The 13,690-nt window shown below is 45.5% G+C and overlaps 1 protein-coding gene across 1 annotated transcript in view; it reads right to left on the bottom strand.

Moving 5' to 3' along the window:
• The window catches only part of LOC128713589 (zinc finger protein chinmo), a 28,919-nt gene extending 16,352 nt beyond the window's left edge, over window positions 1–12,567 (bottom strand). The window contains exon 1 of the mRNA XM_053808449.1: window positions 12,443–12,567. Within this exon, the coding sequence (XP_053664424.1) occupies window positions 12,443–12,557 (115 nt within the window). The 5' untranslated portion in view covers window positions 12,558–12,567. The remainder of the gene's footprint in view (window positions 1–12,442) is intronic.
• Between the last annotated feature and the right edge of the window lie 1,123 nt (window positions 12,568–13,690).

Genomic DNA, 13,690 nt, shown 5'->3' with positions numbered 1-13,690 from the left:
CCCCCAACACTTTCTTTCACAACTTCTATTTGTCCTCTACGCCAAGGTATCTCCCCACGGAATGTTGGCGACAAGGACATTGGCAGCATTTTTGCCGATAGCTCACCACTACCGCGTGTGTGTGTGTATGTGTGCCTGTTGTCGAAAATATCAATTCTAAACCGGTCGTTCCGGACAGGCTTTCCAGAATTTTTCGACCGAATAGATCAATCTACACATGAAGAACGCATATACACACCCGCGCACACAAACTCACTAGGAAAAATTAAAACACATACAACATGGGACTCAAAATGTCGACGAATGGACGGAATTGACAGACGCATCCGAGAAGCACATCCGTCGTCTATCGGCATCGCGCACAGGGAGGTGAACCGACGTAGTGGTGTGAGTCTTTCGTCCACACTCCCGCAAAACGAAGGCAACACAACACGCACAACCTCCATAATTTTCCCCCCACCCAGCACCGCTCATTTGGTGGAGTTCGAACGAAGAAAAATTTACAGTTTCGTTGGTTGTTTTACCCTCGTTCTAGGCTCCGTACGGTGGTTCCGACACCACAGCATCAGAGCACGTAAGACCAGCAACAACGGTATCATCGAGAGGAAAAAAAACCCTTGTCCCTTCGAGCAAATGAAAGTGACTGCGAGAGTTCCATCTGCACGGTTGCTGATACCCTGGATCATTTGACACATACGCAATTTCCGTCCGATTCCTTGTCCCGGGACGGACTGATGAATTTTCTTCCTCCAATTACCTTCTAACAGTCTAGCCGAATTTGTTGCGACAAAAACTAATGCGGAAGACACAAGGACGACGAAAAGCAAATGAAAATGAAATGAAGATTTTTGCTTCGGTCATGGGCGTGTAGCGTGCACGTTGCTTTTTTCCCAATTATTTGGACACGAATGCCTATAAGCCTGGAAATGTACAATTGCTTTAGACATTCCTCAACTTCACAAACGCACACCAACGAAAATAATAACAGCATACCGATATTCATCTACAAAACATGGCGAAGACTACCGATACTACCATTGTGTCTTCTAAACACTACCACTGAGTGACTAGTATCATTACGGGTTTGGACGAAAGTAGTGAACCATACTGAAAAATGTACCCTCTCCCCAATGGAAATATAAGCGACAACTTCTTGCTTATTTATGTGTTTGCTACATACCCTTGCAAACTAACGCCGTGGCTTGATGATTAAGCTCGCTTTGAAGAAAATATGTACATAGAACACAACCGTTTCCACACTATTGAACCATGTACAGTACTGAGTGCAATAGAAAGTCCTCAAGATATAAGGTTCGGTGTACATGGACTCCCAAACAGAGTCCGGAGGGCCAGAAAATGCAGAAAATGATTCCACCATTACGTTCAGCACCAGTGCGAAATTCTTGTCTGTTCTTATCAATCTTCTTCCAAATTTACTTCATGTTAGCAACAAAAAACTTTTTTCTACCAACAAAAAAATCGGAATAGTTTCGTGCGGTTCACTATGTACTGCTGGGCTATCCAACCAAGGCATTGCTGTGTTCACTTGTGCTGTATCTATTTTCCCTTATCTCGACCGCTAGAATAGGCTTGATGGAAAATTCTATGATGGAGATGTAGTGAAACATCTCCGCATTAAGCTGCTTGATGGTTTGGGTTTGAAGTATTACAACGCACATGTGGATGGTAGCATTGCGGCAGTAGGCACACTCAACAACCGAGTTAAGGAAAAGTTTCCATCATTGATAACTACCTGTTCGTGTTAAATGAACCGCTCCGAAAGCCCTGCTACTGATGAGCGCACGGGAAATCAAACGGATTTCCCACCAACGGCAATGCGGGAAATATTGCTAACCGCACTGCAATCACCATCGTGTGACAGATGGACGTGGAACAACACGGCAATGTTTGATGTGAACGCACAAAAAATAGAAATAATTTAACAAACGATTACCGTAGATGAAGTAGAAACCCTGCAGGATCAGTGGAGAATATCCCCGAGAAAGGATTAAGGCCCATTTCCAATTTTGCGGTTCGCTATCGGTCGGTTTAGGCGGCTAAAGATACGGTAAATACATCATGCAGTGTGTAAGCGTATCTTCGATACTGAATTACTGCCGCAAAATGGATTTTATGTTCGATACAGTATGATTTATCGGGGAAGGTGAATGTATACAGCACGAGGATTGCTGTTTAGTATGATTTGCCAGTGAAACAATCGACCACTCTTAAAGTTCCCAATTTCTATCGTATTTCAAAAGATGTAATATCGTACGTATTTCACGTCGCATATAATCATTATTTCACACAACATACACCGTGTAGTCTAATACTTCAATCTAACATGCATCAAGAGGGTGAAAAATGGGACATCTATTCCATCTCGGAAGCATATCAGTCTCTTTGCCCTAGAATGACACACCAGCACACCCTCGTGTGATAACATGAGCGTTCCATTCAGTTCATTTTCAAAGCATCCGTTCGTCCTGTTATTTCATTAACCCGTTCTATGACGCCGGCATTCATTATTCATACACCGTGCGTTTTGGCACTATAGCCAAACACGCATAGATCTAACGACGCTACCGAGTCTCTGCCGGGGAATGGTGTTGGTGCGAATAGTTAACATCATCTTGCCACGCGTCGTACCCTGGAAGGGTCAGATCGCAACCCGAAAGGCAAAAAAGCAACGGGAAATAACAACACCCAACTGACATGCTACCACACGGGGAAGGGGAAAACACATCATCATTATGGAAAAAAATACGGTAGCACAACAAAATGCAAAACTAAGTTCTACACAGCGGACTGCCCACCCCCCGGCGAAGAGCCTTCAATTGCGCCCAACGGCGTGGCGGACAAAACTTAACTAATTTATTTCTTGCGCGAGCCTTGATGGGACACAGTAACTAAAAGCAAAATGAAAAATCTCTCCCATTTCAAGCGCTTCTGGCTTGCCGCTTACATCTCCCCATCTTAAAGAAAGGCGAAGGAAAAACACGTCCTGCGGAGAGGAATCCAAAAAATAGTACGACGAAACTCCTGTATAAGCAAACCAGAGGCAAACCGGCTCTGGGAAACTTTACCTCTTCCTATCAACCTTTCCGGATGTGACTGTTTTCCAGCACAGGAAGAGTTTCCTTTTTTTTAGAATTTGTAAAAGCACCACACCAACCGAACGAGTCATGGTTGGCATTTGAAGTGATGAAGTCTAAAATAGGATGAAATTTTCCGACATTTTCCTGCAACAGTACAGGAAGAATTTCCGTCTATCCGTCCCGAGCAAGATATATATAAAAAAACACACACACAGAAGCACAGAAAGATGGAAAGGCAAAATGATCACTTGTGTTGCTTGTCACATTCCTCGCTGCCAAAATCGTTCCACCCATCCATCCAGCCCTAGACCAACGGTGCCGATATGCCCGGTGTGCAAACATCTGTGGAGCCTAATCGAAAGTAACTCGCACGTTTCGTGATAAGGACGAAAGGACGTCACAGTGCGAACGAATGCACACAGACACAAAAAAAAGATGAACGTGCGTACGTACATCCACCCATCCTTCGGAAGGCTTCATTTTGAAGGGGACGAAAGGCCCGTGTGCCCGATGGTTCGCTCTAAAAACAAGCTCCCAATTTAGAGGCTTACGGTTTTGAGATGGGAAAAACCGGGAAAACTGTTTCGGCCCGGTTTCACAGTGGCCCCCAGTATGTCGCGTGACGGGGTAGTAGCAGTAGTAGCAGCAGCAGCACACTACACTCTACACTTATTTGGACATCAGCAACTCAGGCCCATCTCGGGAACGGCAATGTCGGCCGGGGAACGTCACACGGTTGGGTAAAGTTTATCATTTAGAAAAGTTTCCTGGCTTCATTTTTTGCCTAATAGGAAAAACTGACGGGCTCCGTAACCAAAACAGTGACATGCAGGACGTCGACAACGGCAGCCTATCACTCCCTGGGAAAAGAGCACCATTTTCGTCGCAGCATCAAACAGCAAGTAGCAGTGATGCTGATGTTCCGAAGGCCCGATGGTGATGATCATGATGGGGTGGCATTTGAGCGAGTGCGGGACGGAATTAGTCGGACCAGGATACATTGCGGTAGCTACTCTACAACGCTCCGGACCAACGGACGCGAGGGGTGGTGTGCTCGGGGTAGATTTAGAGTAAAAATTAGAAAATTATGCCAAACACACTGCAACAAAGCCAACAAAAAAAAGAGCACACGAAACACACGAAAGGGAACTGTGTGCTAGGAAAACAGTACACACACGAGCCACCGGAAAAAAGTGTATAGTGTGCCCAATGCTGACGGATGACGATGGGTAGGAAAAGGGCTTCCGCTCCGGTTGCGAGAGCAAGACAAACACAGACACAGAGAGTGGTCCGGGAAAAAGTTGAATTCAATTTGGAAAATTAAACCCACCACACCGCACGGAGCAGAGGTTTGGCTTTGAAAATGGCTCCAATAGCTACGGAAACTTTTCCAGCATAATATCACTCGCTACCGTCCAGCTTCACTGGGTTCAACTGCTTTGGAAAAAGCATGAAGGCGCTGTCCGATGCAACGGATGGAATGAACTAAAAACCACAAGCTATCAATTGGTTTTCATTCCGACCAAGCGAATTTAAGACTAAAAATTAAACTATAAATAAAGAGAGAAAATAAAGCGAAAACAAATTCTAGCTTTAAAAGAACCCCAAAACATATTACAATAAATTACTAAAAAGTTACTTCCTCACAAACAACTTCTATTTGAAGTTACAAAGTGCTTAATGAAAATTTTGTTTGGGGAAAACATAATCCTTTGCTCCAATTCACAGCCGAAAAATGTATTCAACCGGGCAAAGTGTAAAGGAACAATGCGGCTGTGTACACATTTTGTAGTCGGATTGCGGTCTTTAAAGTTTCATTCACATTGCATGGTTCCAACACCACCGGAGTATTGACGCTGATACGGAAAATGCGCCGCCGCTATACGTCGAACGGTGGCGGTGGCTGACGGTTCGGTGAAGTAAATAAGCTAGAACGAGAATATTGAGCCTCGCAGCGCTTCGCAGCCAAAATGATATTCGATAAATTTCCACATCAAAGCAAATATCACATTGTGTGTGGCGCCTACGCGTAAGGGCGAACTCCAAACACGGTTCTTTGCAGGAATGGGGGTTTCCCTGCAAGGGTGTATCAAGAAAAGCTGCACGGGCATAGTTTGGGAGTTTGGGTACGACTGTGGATTTGTTCATGTTGCTTCACCCGTTATTGCAGAACCTTTTACGCTGGTATATAGTGAATTTTCCACCCCAAAACCATCAACGATCGTGCCCGAAGACCGACAAGAACGTTTCCTTCCCATTGAAAACCATGATCATGGCCGGGCCAAGGAAGCCTTGGCTTGAATATTTACCCTGTATGCGTAGTCGATCGTGGATCCTTGCTATCTTCCTGGTCCCTTGACGTTGAAACAGAAGCAACACAAAAAAAACTATATATACATGCCCCACCTTCATGACGGTATCATCCCTTCCTCCTATCAAACCTTCGCCCAACGAGGAAAACAAACAACATTTTCCGCAAAAAGGGTTTTCTCATTTTCTCACAGCAGAGGCACAGGCCACATAACAAGGCAAATGGTTGGCGCTTGTGAGTGATGCAGAAAGGATGGTGGTACAGAACAACCGATAGCTGAGGAAGCTGCTGATGCTACCTACTACGCCACCGGGAAGGGCCGGAGATACTCGGCTTCATCTAAACGAACGAGCGCATCGAAGCCCACCATCGCCCGTATCGTCGCTTCCATTCCACATGAAACAGGGGAGCAACGAGACAACATCATCATACGACACGCAGATATGGCCGCCTGTTTGACGCATCTCAGCATGTTCCAGAACAAACCGGAACGATGATGAAGAATATTGAGCGAAAAACTGGCAAACCAAACTGCTCTTTCCTAGCTCGGTCCGCGTTCGATGCGCGGTCCAATGTGTGTGTGTGTGTGTCTGTGTCCCTATTCTTTTACCGAACGAACAAAAAATAAAGCCACAGGCTTGTAGCGGCGCCAATCACCAGCAGAACTTTGCCGAAGCGAGTGGATAATATGAATTTTTGCTGACATTTTCATTCACTTTGGGGAACGGGAAGGGGGGAGGGGTACCACAACCGTGAGGGAGTTTTTTTGTTTTGTTTTGTTTCAATACGTATATTATTCACAACACCCGAAAATCAATGGAAACTCGGAACTTTGTCGGGTTAAAGTAGGAAAAAAACAACCTGAAACGATATATCCATATGAGTGAGGCGGAAAAATTGATGCCACTCTGGATAACTCGGTACAAATATTCTACCGGACGTTGTTTTTGTTGCTTTTGGGGCAGTCATTTCATCAACAAAACCGCTGGCCGTCTATGTTTGGCTGGATATGGCGTTCAACATAACAACAGTTCTATTGATCCTGCCTGTCTTTATTGTACATTTGGACGTCAGCAAACAAAACCAAACAGTAAATAATCATCGTTCGGAAATGATCGTGTATTCGGAAATGATATAAATCGATCGACAATCTCTGTTGCAAACCCCCAAAACAAAGCGACATCGTTTATCGAGCGTAAAAATTGCACGTTATTTATTCGACCCATTATTCAATTCGGAGGTTTGAGGCGTTATATCTTCTGGATGATGAGTGAAAGTAAGCCACCAGAACTTCGACCTTCGATGACAGCCAATTTCCCGAGTACCTCCTCACTTCCATCTTCTACTAAAACTATTAGCATCCAACCACTACTACTACTACTATCAGATGGGACTGATTTGTGTTCCACCCTTTTGTTTCACAAACACCAACGATTACAGCATCTGCGTTCTCATCATGATTGGCAACCAAACGGATAACACAAACGCAGCGAGTGTTCCAACCAAGTTCCTCGGGCATGTCATTAGCAGGGAAAACAGCCTACAACAAACACCACTGCAATCGTCAACTATCGCGAGTTGCGAACCACGTACCTAACACACGCTGCCTTGCGCTGGAGTGGCGGCCAGATCGAATTGGTGTTGTGTGAGAATATTGTGTTACTCCCTCACCCAGACATCTGCCCCCGCATTGTTGCCATTTTCCATCGCCCCTCCTTAGCCAGACTCGTGCACATACGCACAGCAACTCATCAACATACCATACCGGGCGCACGCTCTTCAATCAAGCGCGCGATATTCATGGTATATGGCAATACTTTCTACTCAAACACGAAAAAGCCCACGGTTACCAAATGGTGCGCTGTTTCGGTGCTGAGTTGCTTTTTGAAAAGTGAGTGAAGCGCGAAAGGATTGTCATGTGTTCGCGAACTCGGCACCACGGTAGCGCGGTTCGTGAAGAAGAATATTTCAATATCTGTTCCTGCTGATGGATCCTGCCGGGTCTGCAGTGGGGCAAACACGGTAACACGGTGGCAGTGACATAAAAACCCCGTACGAACGAAAAGGGCTCGCAGCTCAGCACAGCGGGAGTGAAATTGTTTGTTATTTTTCCCCCCTCACCAACCAACACCATCACACCGCAAACGATTCTCCCTTCCAGTTCGCTTGTGTATTATGCTCCACTTGACGGAAAACGATCAACAATCCTTTCCCGAACGATGGAGAGAAATTGGTGAAGATGAAAAATAATTATACCAGAAGAGTGGCAGCTTATAACCGGCGAGTGCGAACGGAGGTTATGGTACGGCGGTAGGGCAACAGAGCTGGGACGGCACAACAAACGCATATACTTTGCCCGCTGAATACGATACGCATCTGGAGCACGAAGCGTAGACACGCTTGCGACTGATAACGCACCGCATCCGACGCAATACCATCAACATCCCCAGCCATCCATCTATTTTCCATCTCTAGTTGCGTTTTGGGATCCTCAGCGAACGGCAAAAAACCGAGGCTTTATGAGTAACTGGAAGAGAGACTCCCCTCCCGGCGCTGCCGGGGTGTTTCCATCTTCTGATAAGAACAACGACGCAACGGACCGGGCCCGCCTGATTCTAGGCAATGGATAACTCGAGGTATCCGCACGTATATACAGTATACATAAGGATGAACCTACTCTGCTAATAGGCCGGATGCAGGACGGCAAGCAGGATGGACGGCCCCCGGTGCGCTTTTCCGAGAATATTTTCACACCAATATCGCCGCCAACACCACTCGCCCCGGCTACACACAACACTTGCTCGGACGACAAATAGAGCTTTGACGACAAACGCCATCATGGGGACGTGGTGTGAAGAGGCAGTGGCGATTGGGGTGGTAAATGAAAAACAGGGTGGACAGGTTGAAGGATAGAGCGTTTAAATATGGCGAGGTAGGTGGCAGGAGGTTTTGGGGTGGAAAGCGAACCACCCCAGAGCCTGGTACGCAGCAGAAAACTTTCTCGTGTTTCAAAATCGTGTCGGTTTTTATCATTTCCGCCCGCGGCACCCGGACACAGTGGCGGAGAAATACACTGTAACACTACTCTCCAACACACTAACATCCAACATTTTCCCGGCATCACGCATCTTTCATCCCCATCGCATCCGTCTCCATACAGTGGTAGATTGTCGTCCATTGCCGTGGTGAAACACAACGAAAGTGAATTTCCAGGGCAAAGGATTCATTATTTACCACCAGGCCTGCCACTCCACTGTCTCGCTCTCTGCCACACACCCCCGACTACTGACGGCGCTAGGTGTGCGTTCGCGTTTTGCTGAAACTGAAATATCCTTTCTCTTTCCTGTTTCCTGCTCAACCAACCCCGTGTCCCCTACTCTTCGTGCGTCCCGTGAAAATTCCTCTTCCTGTGCGCGAACACCACCAACCAACCCCCATTCCACGGACGGCCATCTCTCCGCAATGAATCTACTTTCACTCTACGACCAAAACTTTCATCACCATAGCGGCAATAGCAGCCAAACTGTACACAGTGTGCGACTAGCACATCCAATCAGAGCCCGCGCGGATGGATCCACCGCTTCGGAAGGATTCATGATGGTGGTTTTGTTTAGTTTTCTTGCCCTTTTTTTGTTCATAATTTTATTTTTCTAAAATAATCCGCCTGCCCGGCCAAGAGCCTCACTCTGTTTGGCGCGCACCGCACAACATAGAGAGCCAATACAGAATTGTGTTGACGTGCGCACTTGTCCAAACTGCTGCTGCTGGTGCTTTCTCTTCTTATCGTGCCTAAATTGCTGGCTGGCAAAAGGTGGCATCTATATAATTTATAAGTAGCGGATGGAAACATAATACGCTGGCACGGATGATTCCAACGGGCGACACAGCACAGGAATCAACTTAAACCCCACCGCTTCCCTTGGTCGGCGGTACCACGTCCAGGATGCAAAGTTTTGTGCCCTTTTGCACCGAACGGGCGTTGAGGGGTTGCGAAAACCGTGTCAGTGTCACGAACTTGTAATTATTAAACATCGCACGCTTTGCACTTGAACGGGAGGGCATAACGCTGGATAGTTTGAAGTTTCAATTGCTTTTTCATCTTGTTCCGTATGATATGAATGAATAGTTTGTTTCCTATGTTATGAATGATGGAATTATGCGATACTAAATTTTACTTAATTCTTAAAGACCTTTGAGAAGAGGCTAATTATTTCAAATTGATTATTCTTGATAGTAATTCTTGATGGTAATGGACGCTAATATGACCCTTCAGATTTTTGGGAGCAAAGTTCTAGAATTGTCCAATCGGCTATACTAACTCTCTCGATTCTCGCGAGCAGCGATGCTTCGTGTTGCAGCAGAACACGTTTACAACACTTAAAGTCACATTTACCATTCCACATTGAATGCTCCGCATTTACTTTAATCTCGTCATGGATAAGCCCTATCGCAGCAGTTTCTGTTCCAACGCATTTAAAAAAGCCCACCCCAAAAATGTAGGACGCAATACAAAAGCGTTAAAACTTCTGCCCAGCTCAGCACAAGAAATTATCTACTTAACTTGCGAAACTTGCAATATTTGCTTTTGCCATCGTGTCCACCAAGCAGCAGCAATCAACGTTTAGCGTAAAACGCACGCACTGCTTCAACCGCGTGTGCACACTGCTCGAAATCGGCGCAATTGTCCAACAAAGAATAGCAAAAATAAAAAAAAAACAGCCACAAGATAATAAAAATTATCATAAATTCTATCCCAAAACGACCTCGCGAGACTATCACGTGGTGAATTATCCAAACGCGAGCGCGAGTTGTTCTTGATACGGCGAAGCGCAAAGGTAGAAAAAAGCATCACAAACGAACTGTTGGCGGTAAGTTGTGGCTGCTGGTTTCAGGTGAAGGACGGATCGGCGATGTGGCGGAGTTGGTTCACTCCGCACAGGATTGTCAAGTGACAACGCAGCCAGCAAACACCGACCAAACATTATTAAATTTTAATCCTCTAGCTCAATTTTGCTCCCGCGAGCATTCGGCGGCTGACGCCTCTCACACACATCCTCAGTGTCGCGGATGCTTGCCACCGCCGAATTGGAAGGATCACAGTTGAATGTGGCGGCCGAGCAGCGATTTAGACAAATAAAGCGCGAGGTCCCCCAACAAAAAAAAGAATGCTAACTGGACCACACGCCAATGATTTGAAGCGGGAAACATAAGAAGATGGGGCCACAACAGTTTGTTTTTTTTTTTGTTCTTTTTCGCTTTCGCCTTTGCTCTTGGAGTTTCCACTCGATGCTTCCACTCAATTTCCCGTATCTCAGGTACTCGAAATAAATTAAAAAAAAAGCAGGACCACACAAAGACCGGTGAGTTAACAACAAATCCACAACGACAACAGTGAAAATAAAGCATGGTGCAGCAAAAAAAAACAACACCAAGACCGCGAAACACCACGGATGGGCCCTCCGTCGAGGGCTTGTTGTCCGTCCTTCAGACAACATTGATCTGCGTCCTTCTCATCTTCCACTTGCTGCAGATGCGAAAGGAAATCGTCAACAGGAAACCGGAAACTGGGCGCTACGATGCGCAGACAAAACAAAACAAAACCATCGCATCCTCTCTCCCGTCCAAATCTCTGGTAGAGTGGCTCAGGCCTTCCTTCACAATTTTCCTATCCTTTACCAAAAACATCCACAACAAACTCCATTCTAGCGTGTACTAGAAGTGGATGATTTTTTAAATATATAAAACGGCGAAGCAAATAAATGGTACTCTTTTACACGACACTGGGATGATAGGTAAAAGAGCAAAAAACGTAACATAATCAATCCATTCGCCACCAGGCCACCAGCATGCAAGGGCGATATGTGTCGCGAGAAAAATTAATTTCCGCGATTGTGACACATCCTTCCCGGCCTTATCCCTAGCGGCTTCTTTCACCTTGTCATGGCGAAAATTCAACCAGGGATATGTTGCCTCATGTTATCACCATGGATTAATTTTAAATATAATGTTTAGATACTTTAAACAGAAACAAATTGTTCTGAAATATGACCGATGAAAACAAAATCATAATTTATAATTCTGAAATATGACCGATGAAAACAAAATCAGAATTTATAATTCAAAAACTTTTTTTTCTATAATTTTATCAAAATAGCTTCATTTTGAAAAGAAAAATACAAAAAAATGTTGCATTATCGCTTGCTTGTATGATCAAAGCATTTGCAAACAAAAAAGGGACGTTAAATACCATCCTACACAACACTTCGACGAAACATATTCCTTTGTGGGAGGTCACATAGCACGCGCTAAATTCATGTGCAAGAAAACACACTACCGGGAGAGACTACTTTACCGACAGACGGTGACGGTTCGTTTCATTCCGGCCAGCGTGTGTCCATCTACCGATACCGAAGGTTTGACCCTTGTTAGAAAGCACTCTCGTCAGAAGATCACGCATAAAGTATCAAGTAGGGAGGGGGTGCTACAAACAAAAAACAAACTTCCGCATGACAATAAATCGCGGACGCGAGTTTTTCTACCCGCGAGTATCATCGCGTGATGTGAAGCGTACCACCACCACCGGACAACGTGGTGTGTGCAGTAGATGGTAAAATGAAAATTTAAAATAAATGTCTAATCCTTTGAAAATCCGCTTCACATTTCCGCTTTTCCCCAGCATACAGACTGTGAAAGTGCGTGTGCGGGTGGTTTTCCTTTCGATTAATCGCCAAACGGACAGATCCCCGGTGGTTCTCGCATCGGTAACGCACATCGGACCAGAATGCGATAATGTCTATGTGGCGACCGTCAACATCGCAGCAACGCAGCGTCCCGAAAATCCTTTCAAGTCCAAAAACAGATCCGATGGTCATTTCGCATCCAATCCCACTGGCACCTTTAGCAGGCTTACCACCTTCCAATAAGCAATGGTTGTTTTTTTTTATATTGTTGTACGTATCTCTCAAACGAAAGAAAAAAATATACAAACAAAATCCTTTTCCATTCAGCACGGTGCGTCTGTTACTCTACTTACCTCCACAAACCAACGTGACATCTGTGAGTGTGGCGGAATCGAACAGGTTCGAGAAGGCCGCCGCTAGGTTGGATGAATAGTTGCTCCACTTGAGGCAGTACTGTTGTTGATCCATGTTGGTGCCGTTTGCCTTCCGTAGACACAGCGTTCCGACAGTGGGGCGTCCCGTGATGATCGAGAGAACGATACGTTTATCACACACGGGGTGTGACACGGAGTGTTACTAAATATCCTCCGTCTTGAATTGCTTAAAGGGCGCGCGATTTGATTCGGTGGCCGTGCTCTTGTATGATGCCGTGATGCTTCCTAATGCCGCGCTGATTTAATGTTTCGTTTTGCTGCTAGTTTCAAGTTGCGCGCCTCGCGTCTCGCTATCCCGCGAACGATCTGAAATGGGAAATAATCAGGAATGCAGGTTAGAAAATCGTTTACGAAAATAGCAATCAAACTATACATGGAAGGACATTTCATTGTTCGCCACCGCCATCACACAAACGGAATGCGGAACAGGACGACCCGGACCTGTGGTAGAAGCAAGGATGATCACAGAACGGTGGCTCGCTACCAGTTGGGCTGTAAACAAAAAGTCAACCACCGCAAACTGCCCAGCCCGGTACAGACGATTCGGTGCCTTTACACGCGTTCCACATAAATCTTTGATTTATCTTCGATCAGAACCCATAGGGTCGCGCAACGGAGCTTGACTCCGATTCGGCTACATTTGAAACGGAAATAAAAACATCCCACCCACCACCACCTTCAACAAAAAAAAAAGCCCGAACTTACAACAACAACCCAACGATAAATCTTGAATGCAAGGAAAGCGGCGCATCTAGGGGGAGCACCGAAAAACAGCAACAGAATAAAACAAACCATCCATTAAAATGATGGTAGGTTGCTTCACAGCGTTCGTACACCGCAACGCACTGGGAAGCAAACAACTGAAAGGAGCGAGCCCAGGCCCAGGATTCTTTATTTTAAGGGAAGGTTGCACGAATTTTTGGCCTGGTTTTGTGGTCGGCGTCCTAAACTGTAAGCAACAGCAGCTACCGCAAACAAATCCTACGAGCTCGTAAAAAAGTACAAGACGGTTTAAGGTGGCGATCGATTTTTGTCTTTTGACATGCTGTCCATGCTTTGCAAGGAAAACACAACCCTGAGCTAATACATCTTCTAAATCGGATCATCAACGTTATGTCGGATTTTAAATTGAGTTAATTATTCCTAGATTATAAATTATATTAGAAG

The sequence above is a fragment of the Anopheles marshallii genome, chromosome 3 (genome assembly GCF_943734725.1).
Source record: "Anopheles marshallii chromosome 3, idAnoMarsDA_429_01, whole genome shotgun sequence".
Taxonomy (NCBI): domain Eukaryota; kingdom Metazoa; phylum Arthropoda; class Insecta; order Diptera; family Culicidae; genus Anopheles; species Anopheles marshallii.
This window is presented reverse-complemented; position numbering and strand designations above follow the sequence as displayed.